Here is a 20,054-nt window from a genome sequence, read left to right as displayed (position 1 = left end):
GTTGAATGAAAGGAAGAGAATGCTAGAGGAATACTAGATATTTCACTCCACGGATTGTTCGATGGAAGCTATTGATTCTTGATGATTGCTAGTTGCTGTCTGGTTTGGGGCCAACCTACTTTACTATCATCAAGCTATTATCACCAACCGAGAAGATCTCTACAGTATAGAACCAACCACACAGCAATAATGCATATTGAAAAAGTCATTTCACATTTAACAAGTTGACCAGAATGTACTGATATGGGTATCTTCCCCTAGTATGAAGACACCGAATTCGCCTGTCCCTGAGTGAGTCCATGAGTCCATGAGTCCATCCTATCAAAATCCAAGCCTTTGACCGACGCCAGAAATCCCCACCAGAAGGAAAATAAGAGAAATAAAAGAAAGGAAAAGAAAAGAGGTGAAAGGGGAAAAAAAAAAGAAAAGAATAAACACCACAGAGAAAACAGAAAACACACACAACACACACACCCCAAACACCACACATACACCAAACATACAACACATACATAACACGTAACGGACTCATCAAGTTCATAAAGGAGATTCATCTAATCTATAGCGAGTATATCTAATATTCCTCGCGGGGCCTACAAGGTGTATGTAAAACACTGCATAACTTTTTCTGAAACGTAACATGAGGTGCTGAAACAACATCAAGAAGAAAAAGAGAAGAATTAAACAGGTTGCTGACAACAACCCTTATAATGGGGAAGCCTTATCACTCCCGTTCCTATTGAAAACAGGAGAGAACCTAGGGCGCCAGGACCAAGGCAAGCAGAGCCATACGGCAGTAAAGGCCATATCGCATCTAGAGAGAACAAGTCAGTATGGCATCACATATCGAGTTAAAAAGGGACAACTAACCTGTCGGAAGTAAGCCGCCCGCTGGTCGAAATCAACCTCCTCGGCGATCTCGGCATTACGGGGCAAGGGGTGCATCACGACCATGTGGCTCTTGGCGTGCTTCAGAAGAGCATTGTCAATGATGAAGCTGTTCTTGAGGCGCTCGTACTGGTCGAGATCGGCGAAACGCTCCTTCTGCACGCGGGTAGAGTACAGAACATCGGTCTGAGCAACGATCTCAGGAGTCAGCTCCTCAGACTCCACAGCCAGCTGTCCGGACGCGATGACCGACTGGCGGACCTCCTCGGGCAGAGACAGATCCTTAGGCGCAACAAGCTGCACCCGGACGTCGTAGAACTGGAGCAACTTGATCAGGGAGTGGACAGTACGTCCATATCTGAGATCACCAGTGAAGGTGATAGTCAGGCCAGTGACGGTGCCCAGCTCCTCGCGGATGGTGAACAGGTCAAGGAACGCCTGGGTAGGGTGCTCGACACTGCCGTTGCCGCCGTTGATGACCGGCACAGGCGAGAACTTGGCAGCCGTCTCAGCGCTGCTCGGGTCGGGGTGACGCAGAACGACGGCGTCTCCGTAGCATCCAAGGGTACGGACGGTGTCCTGCAGGGTCTCGCCCTTCTTAGTCGAAGAGTGCGCAGTCGAGATGGCAATGGTCCGTCCACCGAGACGCTGCATGGCAGCATCAAAGGAGGCCGAGGTACGAGTGGAGGGCTCGTAGAAAAGGGTGGTAAGGACACGACCCTTCAGGATGTCGAGAACACCCTGGCGCTGGACTCCGAGGCGCATCTCCTGAGCGACCGTGAAGAGCAGGTGCAGGTCAGCCCGAGTGAACTGGTTGACGGAAAGGACGTGCTTCTGTCTGAAGGTCGACCGCGAGAGAAGCTCACGGAGGGTGGAGGTCTGCACGGGGGTATACAGAGGAGGTCCGAGCTCGTGCGAAGCCAGATCCGCTGGTCTGGGCTTCAGCGACCGGATGGGAGTACCAGAGATCGACAGTCTGCGGTCCATGGAACTCTCGGGGCGAGGGTGAACCATGGGAGACATGGCCTTGACGGAGGGAGAGGCAGGAACAATCCGGTGGGCAGACATATCAGTGCCCTTGGGGGCATCGGGAATCACCTCACCGTCGAGGCAAGATGTCTTGCCCTGGAAAGTGACCCGCTGGACGGCACCCCGCAAGGTCTTGCCGTTGAAAGGAGACCAGTAAGGAGCCTGGAACACGTAGGGGCGATCAATCTCGATCTCAACCGAGCTGTCGGCCTGTTCGTGCAGCTCGAAGATCTTCTTGGGATTCTCATAGAGACGAGCAGTAACGTCCTCAACAGTCAGTCGGCCCTCAGACACAGCGGTGAAGAGCAGAGGCAGGGCTTCAGCGATACCTACGACCGGGGAAGCATCCTTGCCAGCAAGCTGGAAGGGGACGCTGCCGATCGAGAAGACGTCGATGGTGCTCAGGTGCTCCCACAGAGCCTTCTGATCCTCAACTGAGGGCAGGGAGTTGCACTCGGGGAAATCATCCTTGGAAAGGAAGAGGCAGAAGATCGAGACATCGCAGGTGACCTTGAGACCCTTCTCCTTGCTGAGAGCGATGAGGTTGATGTCTTCCTTCGACGTGACACTCATGACGTGGATGTTGCGGCTATGAAGGCTTGCCAGTAAGAGAAGCGAGGCGAGATCGGTGGACTTGGCGTCCGTGATCATGGGCTTGCTGGAGGGCCAGACGGAGAAGTGGTTCGTCACAGCCGTGACCTTGCTGATGTTGCCAGATAGGTGGTTGAAGGGAATGAAGAGAGATCCAACCTCCCCTGTCACTTGACCAACCTGGTCGGAGTTGGTGGAAGTCGCTGCGACGGAGAAGTTGAAGTCACAGTACGGAGCCTTCTGGGCATTCTGCTGGGCAACTCTCAAGGCACGGGCATCCGTGACGGAAGCCTCAACACCGACTGGCATCACACGAATCATGCTGAAACCAGCAGCAATGGAAGCCTTGGTCACAAGCTCGAAGTCCTTGGAGCCAGCGGTAACCAAGCCAGGAACGAAGGCAGCGATGTTGATCAGGCCAGGCAGGACAACCGTGCGGTGGCTGGTCTGATAATCGATAGTCTGCACGTTCAAACCATAGTGACGAGAAATGGCTTCGATCAGGATCTTCGCATTCTTCACGTTGGTAACCAGAGGAGTCTGGTAGTCAACGGCCATACGACGAGTCTGGTAACCCTTGCTCATGTAGTTGGCAGGACGTCTGAAACGGTTGTTGGACGGCAGGTTGATGTACAGATCAATGAGGTTGTTCGCCAAGTGCTGAGTAAGAGAGTACTCAGACTTGAGTTCCTCCTCCTGGCCAGGAAGGACTTCCAGGTACTTGACGGGGACACCGTGCTCCTTCAGGAAATCGGCAGTACCAGAAGTGGCAAAGAGATTGAATCCCAGCTGGTGCAACTTGCGAATGGAAGGCAGCATCTCAAGCTTCTCCTTGTATCCACCAATGGAGAACAGGATGTTCTTCTTGGGGAGACGGAAGCCAGTGGAGATAAGAGCCTTAAGGTAGGCTTCATACTTGTCGCGACCGAAAGAAGCAACTTCACCAGTAGAGGCCATCTCAACACCCAAAACGGGGTCGGCTCCGGAGAGACGAGAGAAGGAGAACTGAGGAACCTTGACACCTACGTAGTTCTTGGGAACAGTCACTGGCGGGTACTCAGTGAAGGGGATGCCAATCATCGCCTTGGTTGCCATCTCGATCAGATCAACACCCATGACCTTAGACACGAAGGGGAACGACCGGGAAGCGCGGACATTGCACTCAATGACCTTGATATCGTTGTCCTTAGCGATGAACTGGATGTTGAAAGGACCAGTGACGTTGAGAGCGTTTCCGATCTTGGCGGTGGCCTCCTCGATTCGCCGAACGGTCTCGGGAGACAGATCCTGAGGCGGCAGGATGAGGGTTGCGTCTCCGGAGTGGACACCAGCGTTCTCGACGTGCTCGGAGATGAAATGGCCGACCATAACACCATTACGGGCCACGGCATCCATTTCAATTTCCTTGGCGTTCTCGATATACTTGGTGATAACGACCGGGTGATCACGCGACACATCGGCAGCCTGGTTGAGATAGGAAGCAAGGTCGTGCTCGGAATAGACTGTGTTCATGGCAGCGCCAGAGAGCACATATGAAGGACGGACAAGAACGGGGTAGCCGACCTTGTCGCAGAACCCCTTGGCCTCCTCGATGCTGGTGAGTTCCTTCCAGGCAGGTTGATCGACACCGATGCGGTCAAGCATGCGGGAGAACTTGTAACGATTCTCAGCACCGTCGATCATCTCAGGGGAGGTACCGAGGATCTTGACATTGAGGCGGTGGAGGGGCAGAGCAATGTTGTTGGGGGTCTGGCCACCCATGGAGATGACCACACCGCTAGAGGATTCCAGCTGGTAGATGTCCAGAACAGTCTCAAGGTTGATGTTCTCAAAGTACAAGCGATCAGCCTCGTCGTAATCAGTACTGACAGTCTCGGGATTGTAGTTGACCATGACGGTCTTATGACCCTGTTCACGGAGGGTTCGGATGGTCCGCACGGAACACCAGTCAAACTCCACGGAGGAACCAATTCTGTAGACACCAGATCCAAGAACCATGATACCATTGTCGTCGAAAGCAACATCATGGGCGGAGGCGTTGTAGGTCAGGTACAGGTAGTTGGTCACCGATGGGAATTCAGCGGCGACGGTATCAATTTGCTTGACAATGGGGAAAATGCCAGCCTCGACACGCAGCCGTCTGATGGCAAGCTCGTTCGAGCTCAGGAAGTTCGCCAGCTGACGGTCAGAGAAACCAAGCTGCTTGGCCTCACGCAGGAGCGGCCGAGGGACGGAGGTGGCATTGTAGGTGCTCATGAGCTTGCTGAAATCGCTCAGGCGCTTGAGTCTGCTCAGGAACCACTTGTCAATCTGAGTGAGCTTCCAGATATCATCGACACTGTAGCCAGCAGCCATGGCGTTGGCAATGGCGAACAGACGCTGGTCAGAAGGTGTCTGCAGTTCCTCGCTGATGGACATGAGGGCACTAGTCTCATTGAAGCCCAGGTTGTGGAAATCAACGGACCGGATGGCCTTTTGAATGGCTTCCTCGAAGGTTCTACCAATGGCCATGACCTCACCAACACTCTTCATCGAAGAGCCAAGCTGGGTCGAAACACGAGTAAACTTCTTCAGATCCCAACGGGGAATCTTCACAACGCAGTAGTCGAGAGAGGGCTCAAAGCAAGCGCACGTGACCTTGGTGACGGAGTTCTTGATTTCATTGAGAGGAATACCAAGACCAAGCTTGGCAGCAATGAAGGCGAGAGGGTAACCGGTAGCCTTCGAGGCAAGAGCAGAGGATCTCGACAGACGAGCATTGACCTCGATGATGCAGTACTCCTTCGAGAACGGGTTCAGAGCATACTGAATGTTGCACTCTCCGACAACGCCGAGATGGCGGATGACATTGACGGCGGTGGTACGCAGCATATTGTAGTCCTCGTCAGAAAGCGTCTGGGAAGGTGCGACGACAATGGAATCACCAGTGTGGATACCAAGAGGATCGAAGTTCTCCATGTTGCAGACAGTGATGCAGTTGTCCTGGCAATCACGAACGACCTCGTACTCAATTTCCTTCCAGCCCTTCATACTCTTCTCAATCAGGACCTGGGGACTGGCGGCGAAGGCCTTTGTGCACAGGTCCCTCAGCTGATCCATGTCTTCGGCAAAACCACTGCCGAGACCACCGAGCGCATAGGCAGCGCGGACGATGACGGGGAAACCGATGTCCTCAACGACTCTAAGAGCTTCCTCCAGAGTGGAGGCCGAAGCGGACTTGGCGCACTTCTCGTTGATAGACTCCATGCTCCGAGCGAAGAACTCACGATCCTCCGTTGTGATGATAGTATCGATGGGGGTACCGAGGACCCTGACACCAAGGGCCTCGAACTCATCCTTGAGCTGGATACCGACTTGGAGAGCGGTCTGGCCACCGAAGGTAACGTAGATGGCATCAGGGCGCTCATGCTTGATGACTTTGCGCACAAAGTCCGCGTTCACAGGCAGGAAGTAGACCTTGTCAGCCAGACCCTTGGAGGTCTGGATAGTGGCAATATTGGGGTTGATCAGGATGGTGTAGATGCCTTCTTCCTTCAACGCCTTGATGGCCTGACTGCCAGAGTAGTCAAATTCACCGGCCTGGCCGATGCTGAGACCACCACTTCCCAGGATGAGAACCTTCTTGACAGACACACGTGGGGAAGTCTTGATGTTCTCTTCCTTGGTGCCGCCAGGGAACGACACGGGCTTCTGCAGAGCATCAGCCGAGGCAAGAGTGTCCTTGATCGTGTTGATGAACACATCGAAGAGATACTCGGTATCCCTGGGACCGGGAGTGCTCTCAGGGTGGAACTGGACACTGAAGAAGGGGCGGCTGACGTGTCGGATACCCTCGTTGCTGCCGTCGTTGGCATTGACGAAGAGCTCCTCCCAGCCTTCGGGGAGGGTCGTCGAATCGACAGCGTAACCGTGGTTCTGAGAGGTGATGTGACACTTGCCCGAGATCATGCTCGTGCAGGGGATGTTGTGGCCACGGTTACCGAACTTCATCTTCAGGGTTTGGGCACCGACGGAGCGAGCAATCAACTGGTGACCAAGACAGATACCGAAGACAGGAGTTCTAGCCTCCGCCAGGGTCTTGGACAGGTTGTTGACAGTTGTGGAGAGCATGGCAGGGTCACCGGGACCGTTCGAGACGAACAAACCATCGTAGTCCTTGCCAGCAAGCTTGGGGAAATCGTAGTCCCAGGGGACCACAAGGACTTCGACCCCGCGAGCAAGCAGGCAGCGCAGCTGGTTGAACTTCATACCGACATCCAAGCAGAGAACGCGGACAGGACGACCAGAGGGGTGTTTGAGGGCGATATCCTCGGGGGGAGTGAAGAGGCGGGGTTCCTTGATCGAGACTAGGAGAATGGTCAGGGTCTGATCCTTTCAGATACATGCAAGATCATCTTCAGTGAAACCTACCTTCGCTCACAAGGTTCTTCTTGTTCGGGTCCTCCCATTCAATCTCCTCGAAGGTTGACCGCCAGCTGTCCTTATCACCTGAGGCCACCTCCACGACACCATCGGGGATTTCCGACTTCGAGAGCATCATGCGACCAAGCATGCTACCCTTCTCACGGATACGCTTGGTCAGAGCACGAGTATCGACACCATGCATGGCGGGGATACCCTGCTCCTTGAGCCACTGGCCCAAGGACGACTCGGCGAGGAAGTGCGAGTAATCCTCACCGGCGTATGTGGCGACGACGAGAGCTGCAACGTGGATCTCTGTCGATTCGAAATATTTGGGCAATGTCTTGAGGAGCTCATCCATGGTGTCCCGGGAGGGAACACCATAGTTGCCCACCAGAGGGAAGGTGACGACCAGGATCTGGCCGCGATATGAGGGATCCGTGATGGACTCTGGGTATCCCACCATACCGGTCTGGAAAACCAATTCGCCTGACACACTCTTCTCAGCACCAAAGCTGTAGCCCTGGTAGACTGTGCCATCCTCGAGCTCGAGAGCAAACATCTTGCCGCTGCTGCCTCGTACACGGGAAGAAGCAGGGGCGATCACCGCCCCATTGCTGATTTCCATTGAAGGAAGTGGTTGCAATTCCTTGCTGATCTGGTTATAGGCCACGGCGCCTCCAGCAAAAGGGCTGGAGGGGAGAGTAACCTCGTCGTTACCGGCGGCCTGCAGCATCGTGGGTATTCTGGTGGGGGGGAGGAGAAGGTCCTCTCGGGGACAAAATTGCAGGGAGTTCACTCTACCGTAGCATCAGCAGCCTCCAAGACTCTTTCTAGGAAGTGAGAAAAGAGGAGGAGGAGTGTCTTGATTTTTTGCTGCTTCAGCACGGGAGGAGGAATATAGAAGAAGAGAAGAGGGGAAGGAAAGAAATCTCGTGGAAGAAATGGCAGAATTAAAAATTTGTGTACGGCGGGCACATCCAGCGGTCTGTGATTGGCTCAAGCAGGTTGACCGATCCGGGGATCGAAAGCAGTTCTGCCATGATCTACCGCCTGAAGACTTTTTTTTTCTTTTTTTTCTTTCTGCATTTCTTCTGTTGCCCCCACCAGTAGTCATTGTTCCGTGTGTGCTTGTTACTAATTCGGATGTGTTTGAGTCTCTACTAGACTAATTAGGAAGAAATAGTACCACTAACATCGACATTTTGGCGCGTAAGGTATTCTCCGATTGTAGTTTCGGTTCGTATCATGACTCCAAAAGCCTACTAATTTTGTTTTTCTTGCTTTTCTTCATTTTCTTCAAGACATTGTAAGCTAAGCACTCAGACAGCTATGGCAGCTGGTTGCCTTTTTTATCTCAGCTATTATGATGCAGGTGGTGCAGAGCCAGACCGTGCAGACTGCAGACGGAGACGGTGCAGGGTTTTCTATTCATCCCTCGCCAGTCGCCACTTACTCCTCCCCTAGTCCTGATCAGGCTAGGCCGCTGATCGATGCCTGAAAAGGGTGCAGGCGGTGAGCTTTTTTTTTCCCAACATGGTTGTCCCAGACTCCCAGTACTATCTAGGTAGTCCCTACTCCCTAGTCCTACTTACTACGAAATACGTACACTTTACAGTCCCTGCCTCACTGGCCTCAAGACTAGTACCTCTGTACTCCGTATCAAAATATATGTTTTACATACGGAGTATAAGGAGCTTTTTATGCATAGTGTACTTATGTCTCGGAGCCCTGTAAAAAAAAAAAAAAGAAAAAAGAAAAAAAGAACCCCTAGAAACTAAGAAGTCGTTCGAAGCTGTTCCATATGTTCCTCAACGACCTCAAGCAAGTCGCAGGCGACCTCCACCTGGCCCCGTTTTAGCGGCTCGGATACTCTGTTTCTTTCGTCATAGGCAAATTTTGGTCTCTTAGAAGTTAGCGAGCATGGTTGATCTAGATTTAGAATGCCTGCAAAGAGTCTAACTCTAAGACTCCGTAATATGGTTTACGAGTCCCAGGGATACACTCGAGCAATGAGCAACGTCCAGATGCTCCTAATCCCACTCCATCCACATGCTCGTAGACTTCAATCCCTGACCTTCCTTTTCTTTTTTTTTTTTTTCCAGTATCCGAGTTATGCGAGTGACCCTCAAAGAATTAGCATTCAGTTGTAGTAAGCAGCAACTAGTCTAGTGACGCCCGACGGCCTGCTTATGCTCTAAGCTAAGCCTTAAAATAAAGGCAACCAACCATAGATTAACCCGACCAGCCCAGATTCCGAGCCTCGATAGAAACCTGGTAGATTAATTTAGACAGCCCAGGCTTTGAGCGTGGGAGTCTATCAAATAATGAGCTATGGATAGCAGATGCAGATGAGTGCGATGATTGCCTCTCTCGATTATCTACCGAGTAGTACCACTTGGGTGCCGGCCTTGGGTGGCCTTGGATAGCCTCCGACTGCCATACGAATAATGATAGAACACCACCAATAACAAATATGATGGTAATACTAACTAGATAAGCCTTGCGTGCATGATCTTCACCTTCGTCTAACCCACTACAAATGCAAGAACTAAGAGTCTGAGAGGGTGTGCACTACTGCGTCAATTAATACAGCCAACTACTTATCTTTTTTCCTTGGTGTCTCCCGCTCTCCCTCCAAGTTTATATAATTCAAAACAAGCTCTCGGTTTGATCACGCGGAGCCCTTACTTCTTCTAGTCTCGATGTTGACTATTTACAACCTTGGTCGCCCCCCCCCCCCAATTTCCCGCAAGTCTCCTCCACTCTCGCTTTGAATTGCGGCGCGCATGCTCATGGTATCCTTCAATCATTAACCATGATGCCTTGAATAATACCTGGGTTGAAAGTGCTCGCCGTCTGAGGTCTTTGGTTTCGCTTCAGTCATGCTGGCCTCGCTCCTGCGCCCCAAGAAACGACGAGTATACGCGGACCGTTCTCCATTTTCGTCTCCCTACACCACTCGGGAGACATCATGGCCTTTTTGCCAGGATGAGAATAGGCATCCTGGGCCTGGCGCAGGATACGATGAGGTTCGTGATGCGCGATTTGCGGACGAAGCATTTGAGGATGCGGATGACGCGGGTGAGGATGCGGACGAGGACGAGGAACATCGTCCTATTGAATCAACTCCTCTACTTCCTATCTTTTCTGCCTCCCATTTAGGTACGTGAGTTTCTTTCCCTGGGGATTGTTAGCCTTGAAGAATGCGAAAATCTGACGGTGAATCCAAATGGTCACTTAGATGCGCTGCCCGTTTATGACATTACCCACGCGATTCGCCCGCTGATCGTGTCGCGCTGCGAAACCACGCTGACTTGGGATCAATTGCGCTCGCCTCAAATCTCCCAGTTCCTGGTGAAGCCGATCCAGCAGAAGATTAGAGCATTACACTTTTCGCGAGCCACGCTATACGCGCTGATGGCCAACTGCTTGCAGTTCACAAAGGAAATCCATCTCAACCCCGGAAACAGCGGCACATCTCAAACAAGAGCCATGGTGAGCGAGCTTCTTGCGATTAAATTGTTGCGGGAATACACGACAAGGGAATTGATAGACGCACTTTCCTATGAATTCCATCCTTTGCAAGGCCAGATGACCCCCATGGGCCGTGACCGTGAGGGCAATTTGAACAAGCATTCAGCATATGGCAACAAGCGATTGGCCGGTGCAGCTCGCATCTCCTGTCTGGAGGTTGCCATTCGGACCCAGGCGAAACGCTTCTTAGCTCATCCGGTCGTGGTACAGCAACTTGAGGCAATCTGGGCCGGTACAATTGTTTTCCATTCAGCCGCGGATAGTCTCCATCGTTCGCCAGTCGCCGCGCGTCGCGATGCAAGGCTAACATATGGTTCTGCCAGTCATGCATTCCCTGAAGCGGTGCCGCTTAACGGATCTCCTCCTCGACGATCAGTGACTCTCTATGACCCAAGGGACGCCTCCCTTTTTAAACTGTCCAGGCTACGAGTGCCTCGATATCGTCAATTTCTCTCGACATTGTCGTTCGCGGTCCTCTTGGGACTGTTCCTTGCAGTTCTGCAGCAGCGGCGGGTAGAGATTTCCACTCTGGAAGTCATATTCTGGTTCTGGAGCGCAGGTTTCATGCTGGATGAAATCGTGGGTTTCAACGAGCAAGGTTTCAGCCTCTACCTTATGAGCTTCTGGAACTTGTTTGATCTCGGAATTCTCTTCCTGCTGTTTTGCTATTATTGCATGCGGTTATACGGTGCGCTGATGCCCGCTCCGTATAATCGTGCGACTGCAGATCGCGCATATGACATCCTGGCCGCAAACGCAGTACTGCTCTTCCCGCGACTCTTCTCGGTCCTGGATCATTATCGCTATTTCTCGCAGCTGCTCATCGCCTTCCGCATCATGGCTTCGGATCTTGTGGCAGTGTTTCTCTTGATTGCTATCACGTGTAGTGGATTTTTCGTCGCCTTCACTCTGTCATTTGGCAATGTTGAAGAGCATTCGCCTGCATCCGTCGCATATGCCTTGTTTCAAATGCTGATGGGGTTCACCCCAGCTGCCTGGAGCCTCTGGGATGATTATAACTTACTTGGGAAGACGATTCTGACTATCTTCCTCTTCATTTGCCACTTTGTCGTGATGACCATTCTGATTACGGTGCTCACCAATTCTTTCATGGCGATTGTGCAGAACGCCAATCAGGAGCACCAGTTTCTGTTTGCAGTCAACACTATCTCGATGGTCAAGTCGGACGCGCTGTTCTCCTATGTGGCTCCGACCAACATCCTCGCGTGGGTAATCACACCGCTTCGGTATCTCATGCCTTTTAGGCAATTTATTCGAATCAATCGCACCATCATCAAGATTACACATTTACCGGTTTTATTCACCATTTGTCTCTATGAGAAGACCATCCTCAGTCGCAGAGTGATTGAGCCTATCGATCTCGTCGACCCTGCGCTTCACCCCGATGTCTCATCCCGCAGTCGTCCCCGTCACAACCGGTTCAAGGCATTCAGTTCTCGAGTTCCCCGGCTTGTACGAGAACCGTCCGTGGCAACATATCAGAAAGACCGTGCTCTCGAAGAAGTCTTCCGGCATTCCTTGGAGCAGAGTCGGCGTCCTCCACGCAAGGCTCGAGGACAAAGCAACAACATTGTCAGCAACTGGATGCAGGCCATGGGCTCTGGTCCAGTTCATCCTCCTGATGAGCAGGATTCTGACGAAGTTGATCGACTAGAGAGACCGCCAACGTTTCGGCCCCCCTTTCACGAAAGGTCTACCCGGAGTCTTCGCAATATCACGAAGTCCAACCGTTCCGCTACGTCCGATCCTCAAGGACAAGTCGGGCACATTGTATCGTCGCCTGCTACCCTCCGTCGCGAAAGATTCAATATGTCTCCTACAAGAATCAGACAGCTTTCTCGGCACACGGACATTGAGGGGGATGATGAGCTCACGAGCGAAGATACAGAATTTCGCCGGTCCGATTCCTCAACTTCTGACAGGCCGGAGGGAATAAGCCCGGGCAAAGCAACACCGAAGTTCTACAGCTCTCGTCCCTCAACCGCAAGGATGAAATCTCGCATGAACAGTCCCTCGCGACGCCCTAGGTTTCATAAACGAAACTATTCAGCTGCCACCATGCTCTACAATCCCGTGGAGTCTGTGAGCAATGACGGTGGGACCGAAATCTCTTCTATTCCTGTGCGGCCCCGGGCGGAGACGCCTGCTCCAGACGACGATGCAGCCATGGCAACATCGGTCGACCAATGGACGCAGAGAAGGCATAGTCTGGATGTCAGCAACTCTCGGAACGTGACCTTGGCCAAATCCAATCCAATGTCCGTACCTGACATGGGCGGGTTCTTAGCGACCGACTCGCAGTACCGGGGTCGTCGTCACGTATCCCACATGTTCGGGTTGGGGTCTGATCTGGGTGACAATAAAGCCATTGCGAATGGTTTCCTAGATGTTTTACCGTCCAGCTTCACGACACAAATGGTCTACGCCGCGGGTGGTCTTCCTCGACCCGGAAGCTCCAATAGCAATCAGGATCTACTCAGCAAGCTCGTCTTAGCGCGCATGAATAACATCGAGGAAGGGTTCCGGGAAATGTTGAAGGAAGTGAAGGATCTCCGGCGCGGCGAGTCAAGCCGGAGTCAGAGTCGACCCGATGAGTCCCGAAGTAATCAACGGGAGAAGAAGAAGCGTTCGGAGACTCGCGATTTGAAGAGAACGCAAGAATCTCGAAAAAGCAGTGATAGCAGCAAGGAAATGGTGTCGGATGGCTCTTCGGCAAAATCGCGGCAGTAAACCTATACGACTTGATGATGCGATACGTTGACGACTCTTCTGCTTAGAGTGATTTCATTGAATGAGTGCGAATCAACGATGTAAATCTTTTTGGTTTTGGTCTTCTTCTATCAGTGTGGCTGTCTCATTATCTTTCATGCAGTTTCGCAATCGATACCCTCTATAATGACTCCATACCACTTAACCGCTTGTAAATCTTCCAGCATCTTCCTTCATCCATCACCCTTATCCGCTTGGAAAGACTCGCTCATTCCCTCTCACGGCAGACATCGTCAGGCTAGGTCCTCTCGATACTCTTCGGCACCGTCGCCCTCCTATTCCCCACAGGGCTCTTCTCACCATACCCACCATGCACCATCGCCCTCTCCTCGTCCGACACCACATAGGCGCCATGCTTGGGCGCCAGAGACCGGAAAACCACCCACGCTCCGGCGATGACGCCAAAGATGCTCATCAAGGCGTTCCGTGATCTGTCAGCCTCGGGAAAGAAATGTCAGCTACAATCGACTAGGATGGATTGGAAATGCAAGTAGGCTACGCGCGTGGAACGAACGAACGTACTTGAGAACACCTTTGTAGCGATCGGTGAGGGAGCCCTCTGCTGCCATTGCTTTGTTGGTTGTTAGGATGATCCAGGTTAGGATTGGGTGGGATCTGGCTGTTGGTTGCACAGGTCTTGATGCGCATACGCTGAAGCTGTAGCTCTTACCTGGACTTGTTGTTGGTGGCGGATGACATCTCCATGACTGTATCGTTGTATGTGTTGTTGATGATTTGGCGTGACGCTTTGAAAGCTCAGCTGGGGACCAGGGATGATTGGGGGGGAATACCATGGGTTTAAGTATTTTCTTATTGCTGATGTTAGTATATCCTACTTCCAGCTCTAAACTTGTATTGTATGCCTTATTGAGGCTTCGTTATTTGGCCATCGTGCATTCAGGCTGCAGGAGTACCCTGCCTGTGGAATCAGGGTCGACTTATCGACTAGAGAGCTACAACACAATAGGTGAATCGGAACTTAGCTTACTACTTACCTTGCTTCACCAACGAATCATCAAATATATTTATTCACTTCTCAGGCTAGTCTATTGATTGGAAGTCCGCCAGGCAAATGCTGTGTTGTCCCGTCAGGCCTGCAGAAATGGTCGAGCGTCGCGAGCTGTCAGCCTTGTAACAAAGACAAGGGTCAGGCTGTGCGTTTGACTTGCTTGAATCAACAACTCTTGTCCCTAACACCCCAAGCCATATTGCTTACGGAGTACTCACTTCCGATTCACGCTTGATTTTGAGCTTGATTAGTGCCTTGTGAGGGTCTTGTGTTCTTGCTACCTCCACCCTCTCTCTTCGTCAACTCTACTATATCACAGTGTCAGCCTGAGATCTCTCGATAATCCTCCACGTGCAACACACAAGATGGATCCCATTCCTTCAACAGCAGATCAAGTTGACTCCGAATCTTCTCAGGAAGAACTGGAATGGCCACGCTTTCCTCGCGGAGCAGATATAAGGGGCTTCGCTGCCTACAAGCCACTACTACCAGCAAGGGAGACAGCGACTCCAGCAACATGCCCACCACTGCTCCTCCTCGACAACGCAGACACGCTCGTGTTTATTGACACGCCACCACAGCCCTCGTCCGCGTCGATTCTACCGACCTCGACTGAGTCGATCCCACATCGCATACACAGCGAGAAGCTCCTGGAAGCCGGGTCCCCGTTCTTCAAGAGGCTGTTCAACCTACGGACGCAGAGTCGCGTGATCAAGCGCCGCGCACTCGCGGACAGGATGATCGACGGGATCAAATATGCCATCGAGCTCACCCCGCCCACCGAGGGAGAGGAGGCCGTGTTGACTGTCACGGAGCTCTCTTGTCCGCTTGGTATCCGGACCTGGGCTCGCGCTCAATCCCGCTGGGGGCTACCCTTGTCTTGTGTGGGAGGGGCAGACGAGTATGAGCGATCGGGCACGGCTGCTACGAACGGGAAGGCGCTCCCACAGGAGCAGAATGTCTCCCCTTCGGTATCTTCCGAGAAAAGTTCCTTCAATGGGTTGGCCGCACCCAAGGGCTCTGAGATACCGGTAGACTACTCTCCGCTGCGTCATCGCGCGGGCATCGAGCAGATCCTGCAGGCTTTAGAGGGCTTCCTTCCCGACATCGACACACCGTGCAAGCTTTGGACTTTCTTCGGCTTGGCCAGGCTCTATGGTATCGCCACGGTGCCGAGGATCTGCCATCTGATCCTCTCCTGGTTCTATCAATCTACGAATGCCCGCCTCCTGGAAGTTCAACCGGAGCTCAGCTATCGAATTGCTTGTGGCGTACAATGTGCCACTCTTTGCCGCGACACTTTCGCCATCCTTGTCGGCGAAGAGGCCATGCTTCTCCTTGCTAACTCCAACGCGGATACCCCTGCCCCTCTACGAAGACCAGAGAAGACACGGTATGGGCGCCTCCGCGAATCACTCAATGACACGGAGCTACAGCGGATTGAGTATGCCAGTAAAGTCTTTCTGGAGCATGTCGCCAATAAATTCGTGAACTTGATGGGCGCTGACATGGCCTGGCTCAATCAGCTCTCTGAGTACCAGAAGGTCTTCCACTACCAGCCGAGAACTTTGCAAGGACATATATGCAAGGATGATTTACTCGTTCACCTCAAGCTCTTTGTGAGAAGCAATCTTCTTTCGACATTGGTGCACAATCATAGTAGCACATGGACCCCAGGACCATTCTTCCCTGCAAAAAATAAGGGTAATGCTAATGCTGATGATGACGGCTATCCATCGAACACATTTCGCGCAGCATACAAAAGCATGTTTCTGGCCGAGCGCATTATGAGCAGAACATTCTGGCAGAATCTTAAATCCGAGTCGCTCGAGAGTAACTGGCGATGTCGCCGTCAACCGTCAATCATCGCTTCTCTTGCGAGATACTTACCACAATTCCTGGACCGCGAGGACTGGATTAGCAGCGCTGTATCGCCGGAAACACTCGGAAACAAGATCTCAGACTTCAATGTCTTCTACGACATGCACCTTCAAAACGGTGGTCTGGGCACAACCGCAAGCCAACCTCGATCGACAAATCCTTTCAAAACTGGGTTCACTCAGTACAGCGGAGCATCTGCGCATGAAGTTTGGGAGGGGAATATGTTCTCAACCTCATCTGAAGGATTTAACAGAAGTGTCTTCTTCGAGCAGGTGCGGTCGTACGTGGTCAGCTACGCCGACAAGATGACCACGCCTCCTCATTCGAATCACATCTACGAATTCACGGACGTTCTGACGTGCCTCACGGATAAAGAATTCAAATATCTTCCCCTGTGGGCTGGAGGCAATGATGACGGCTCTGGAGGCGTCTTCATAGACGAGAATATCCCCGTCATGGAAACGGGCGGGTTCTCGGCGCCAGGACCGGCCATCCATACAGGCAGTACTGCGTCGACTATCGACTCGTATTCCAACATTGCTCCCTCGGACGCTGATAGCACGGTCGAGGGTGTGTCTCACAGAGCTACAGAAAGCCACACCACCGAGGTGGTGTCGTTATCAACTGAGAGCGAGTTGGGAAGTAGCAGAGACAACGAGCACGACTTGACTAAGTGGCAGACGGCAGACGACGATGGATTTGATTTCAGTTCTGCGGACGATGATGCGGCGGATTTTGACTCCGACAGTGATTCCGCTGATACCATTATCATGGACTCGATGGATCACAGTGGTTTCGTGAGTGATTTCGAGGACCTGCACTTGAGCGATCGCGCGTCGTCTCTTTCGCATTGATTTTCCACTACGATTATGGGTTGATGGGGAGTTTACGTTCTTGATTAATGTCTAATAGCCTATTGACTGACGATTACCGATTCTTTTGATGTGTCCCCGTATGCTGAGTCGAGCACCAAGGACTTTCCGAAAGTCGTATCACTTCGCATCCATAACCAGAACTTGTAGAAAGGCTCCGTCTCAGACAAAGGGAGACGATCAGTGCTTTGAGGACAAAGGCATTATTACCGAGTGGCTCAACAATTGCAATGTCCTTTAAACCCATCTTTGTAACATCGATCTCTTGTTCATTGTGGCCCGAGTATTGTCTCATAATCATATCTTCATAGACTGCACAGACAGAGATAATGCCATTGATTTCATGGAGAATACCGGGGTGTCAGAGACACAAACCTTTGATCTTTCCCTTCTGTTGCAGGCGGCCTTTGAACGATAATGCTCTATACATCGACTGAAGCAAGACATCAGGAGAAAGCACCGAATATCCAAGATGGAGGCACGCCGATGCGAATATAAAAGCTGCTCGGTTCTTCAGGCTTGGCTTCATGTCTTCATACTCACCAGCTCATTGCTAACCACTCCACCTTACTCTTCCCTCGACTTCTATCAAACTTCCTGCACCTTCAGTTCCTACACCATGCCTCTCCAAAATCGACTCTCCCGCTTTTCCGTGGGACATGCATCTAACGAAGACTTAAGAAAGCAGGTCCTCACACGCAGTCCTCGCCTGTCGCGTCAGCCAAGCGCCCCTCGTACGCGCAGAGACCCTAGGGTACCGGCAAGCGACATCCATCCCGCGCTGAGGACAGTAAGTGAACCACCCCCCCCAATCCTTCACCCTAATAACATCCGGCTAACCAAACCTCTAGTACCGCGAAGCACTCAGCGTCAAACCAGTCATGGACGTCCTCGACGCAGAAACTAAACTCTGGGATCTGACTGAGATCTGGTACCAGATCCTCAAGCTCCATTTTGCGCCGGAGGATGGCTATACCATCAGCCCGCACCCGGAATCAGCCATCCCCGAGACACCGGAGTCGTACGGACTGCACGCAATGTCGGCCAGTGGGCCTGAAGCGGAGGGAACAGGTACCTTCTTTGTGATTGTTTGCTCGACAGCCGTGCACCATGATAATTCCATGACGCGGGTACGAGCGGCTGCTGAGCTGAGGAAGATGCTTGCGGATGTTGACCGCCGGAGAAGCACGAGTGGGCAGTCCTCTCGGCTACGAGGGGCTGTGGCTGTTGGTAATTCGGTGCAGTTTTTTAACTGGGGTGAGGATGGTGTGCTCAGTGTGTATCCCTGGGGGACGCATCCTTGGGATATTAGCCGCGATCATATTGCGGTGCAAGGGTGTCTTGATGTTCTGGTCGATGGTCTACCTTTTCTCTAACGTTGAACAGTTAGGCATATAGGGGCTCGGAGCCACCTTTGCTCTTCTGCGTAAGGAGACAGTATATCGCTGTGCAGGTACGTCTTCTCCCCTCCGGTTCTGCCAGTTGTTCAATTCTATCTGAGGTATTGCAATCTTCTTGGGAGGTTCGGGGTTAGCTATAACAATTGAAAGTGTGTTCATGTTTTCTGGATTGTCCTCTCGTAGATCATCAGGTCCTATTGCTGTAGATCGATATCTTTCACGTGACAGAATCCGGGGTTCTTGGCGCCGACGTCACAGAATTCCAATTATCCTGCATATCCTGTAAATCTGCCTCATCTTGAGACAATTGGGAGAACGACCAGAAGAAATAATTCTACCGAGGAACTGTCTACTTCTTCCGACATCACGGAGTAGTCCCAGGGCTCCATCTGTCACCTTTTATCAGGTAAATTCGAACGTCATCGTCATCATGGCTTCCTCTTCGCAGCCTTCAAGCTTTCTACTCTAGTAGGTTCTACACCGAATGTCAAACATTGGGGTCTTTATTTCTCTCAGGGCTAACATCTGGACAGCTCCTGTATAGCACACCGCACAACAATCCTCGCGGAGCACTCATCACCCGGAACATCCTCTACCGCCGCCTCGTCCCTAGCCTCCATTATTCTCCCCAAGATCACTCACGACCAGCCCCAGAAGCTCACCTACACCCACGAACGTCTCTTCGTCCACTACATCGCAGACTCCCCCTCCGGCTCCTCCGACGATGGCAGCCGCCAGGAACCCAACTCCTACGCTCCCCTGAGCTACATCGTGGTCGCCACCGCCGAGCAAGGCCGCCGCATCCCCTTCGCGTTCCTCCTCGAGGCAAAACGCAAGTTCCTCGCAACCTACCCGCCCTCGAGCACTGACTTCTCGTCTCTCCCCGCCTATGGCTGCGCCGCGTTCAACACGGAGCTCCGCTCCCTCCTTCAGACGTACAACACCGCGCCACCTGCGGACTCGCTTGCTTCGGCCCGCCGCGAGATCGACAGCGTCCGGGACATCATGACGGAGAATATCGAACGGGTGCTTGAGCGCGGTGAGCGGATTGATCTCCTTGTGGATAAGACGGACCGGCTTGGTGGTAGCGCGCACGATTTCCGCGTGCGCAGTCGGGGACTGCGGCGGCAGATGTGGTGGAAGAATATCAAGCTCATGGTGCTTTTGGTATTCGTGGTGGTTTTTCTGGTTTATCTGTTCGTCGGCATGGGATGCGGCTTGCCTGCTTGGGGGAAGTGTGTTGGGAGCAACAATTAGGGGCTATGACTGGTCAGGAGGTTGGTAATCTACATGGTGTTGAGTTGTTGAGTAGCAGGGTATGATCTTCCTTTTTTTTTCTGTGCAAATACCCTTCTACCTGTAATAAGTGTGTTATTTAGTCTATGCACTGCGCATCTATGACAGCCTTGATGATTGTGTTTCTGTGGGTTCTCTGGCGTGGCCTGAGCACTGTGGTTTATTGTCTTTGTACTTTGATAATTTATCAACTTGAGCTATGATTATTAGACTTGACTGTTCCATTATTGATGGCTCGTGAAATATGTTGTTATGTGTATAATTGGTGGGTGTTCCATTTCCGATCGCTAAAGCACCACCTATTCGCAGCAATATATGTTGCAGGGTTCTTTGGTGTTGGTGGTACTCCCCATGGAACAA

General features: G+C 52.1%; 5 protein-coding genes across 5 annotated transcripts, besides 3 other annotated features; 3 read left to right on the top strand and 2 right to left on the bottom strand.

Annotated features, from left to right (window-relative positions):
- Positions 1–293: 293 nt before the first annotated feature.
- Positions 294–317: a microsatellite.
- Positions 318–455: 138 nt separating this feature from the next.
- Positions 456–519: a microsatellite.
- Positions 520–757: 238 nt separating this feature from the next.
- On the bottom strand, positions 758–7,645 carry ACLA_084980 (bifunctional carbamoylphosphate synthetase/aspartate transcarbamylase; the record flags this gene model as incomplete). Its single annotated transcript, XM_001268228.1, has 3 exons — positions 758–814; positions 871–6,854; positions 6,919–7,645. 3 exons carry the CDS (start codon positions 7,643–7,645, stop codon positions 758–760), a joined length of 6,768 nt encoding a protein of 2,255 aa, XP_001268229.1.
- Positions 7,646–8,644: 999 nt separating this feature from the next.
- Positions 8,645–8,676: a microsatellite.
- Positions 8,677–9,794: 1,118 nt separating this feature from the next.
- ACLA_084970 (ion transporter) lies at positions 9,795–13,197 on the top strand (the record flags this gene model as incomplete). Its single annotated transcript, XM_001268227.1, has 2 exons — positions 9,795–10,074; positions 10,154–13,197. 2 exons carry the CDS (start codon positions 9,795–9,797, stop codon positions 13,195–13,197), a joined length of 3,324 nt encoding a protein of 1,107 aa, XP_001268228.1.
- Positions 13,198–13,474: 277 nt separating this feature from the next.
- ACLA_084960 (uncharacterized protein) lies at positions 13,475–13,805 on the bottom strand (the record flags this gene model as incomplete). Its single annotated transcript, XM_001268226.1, has 2 exons — positions 13,475–13,667; positions 13,759–13,805. 2 exons carry the CDS (start codon positions 13,803–13,805, stop codon positions 13,475–13,477), a joined length of 240 nt encoding a protein of 79 aa, XP_001268227.1.
- An 805-nt stretch (positions 13,806–14,610) lies between these two features.
- On the top strand, positions 14,611–16,980 carry ACLA_084950 (uncharacterized protein; the record flags this gene model as incomplete). The annotated part of the gene is made up of 1 exon (XM_001268225.1): positions 14,611–16,980. One exon carries the CDS (start codon positions 14,611–14,613, stop codon positions 16,978–16,980), a length of 2,370 nt encoding a protein of 789 aa, XP_001268226.1.
- Positions 16,981–18,828: 1,848 nt separating this feature from the next.
- Positions 18,829–19,655, top strand: ACLA_084940 (synaptobrevin family protein; the record flags this gene model as incomplete). The annotated part of the gene is made up of 2 exons (XM_001268224.1): positions 18,829–18,866; positions 18,932–19,655. 2 exons carry the CDS (start codon positions 18,829–18,831, stop codon positions 19,653–19,655), a joined length of 762 nt encoding a protein of 253 aa, XP_001268225.1.
- Positions 19,656–20,054: the final 399 nt, after the last annotated feature.

Source organism: Aspergillus clavatus, genomic scaffold (genome assembly GCF_000002715.2).
Source record: "Aspergillus clavatus NRRL 1 1099423829806 genomic scaffold, whole genome shotgun sequence".
NCBI lineage: Eukaryota > Fungi > Ascomycota > Eurotiomycetes > Eurotiales > Aspergillaceae > Aspergillus > Aspergillus clavatus.
Note: the sequence above shows the minus strand (reverse complement) of the source record. Positions and strands in the feature narration are given on the sequence as shown.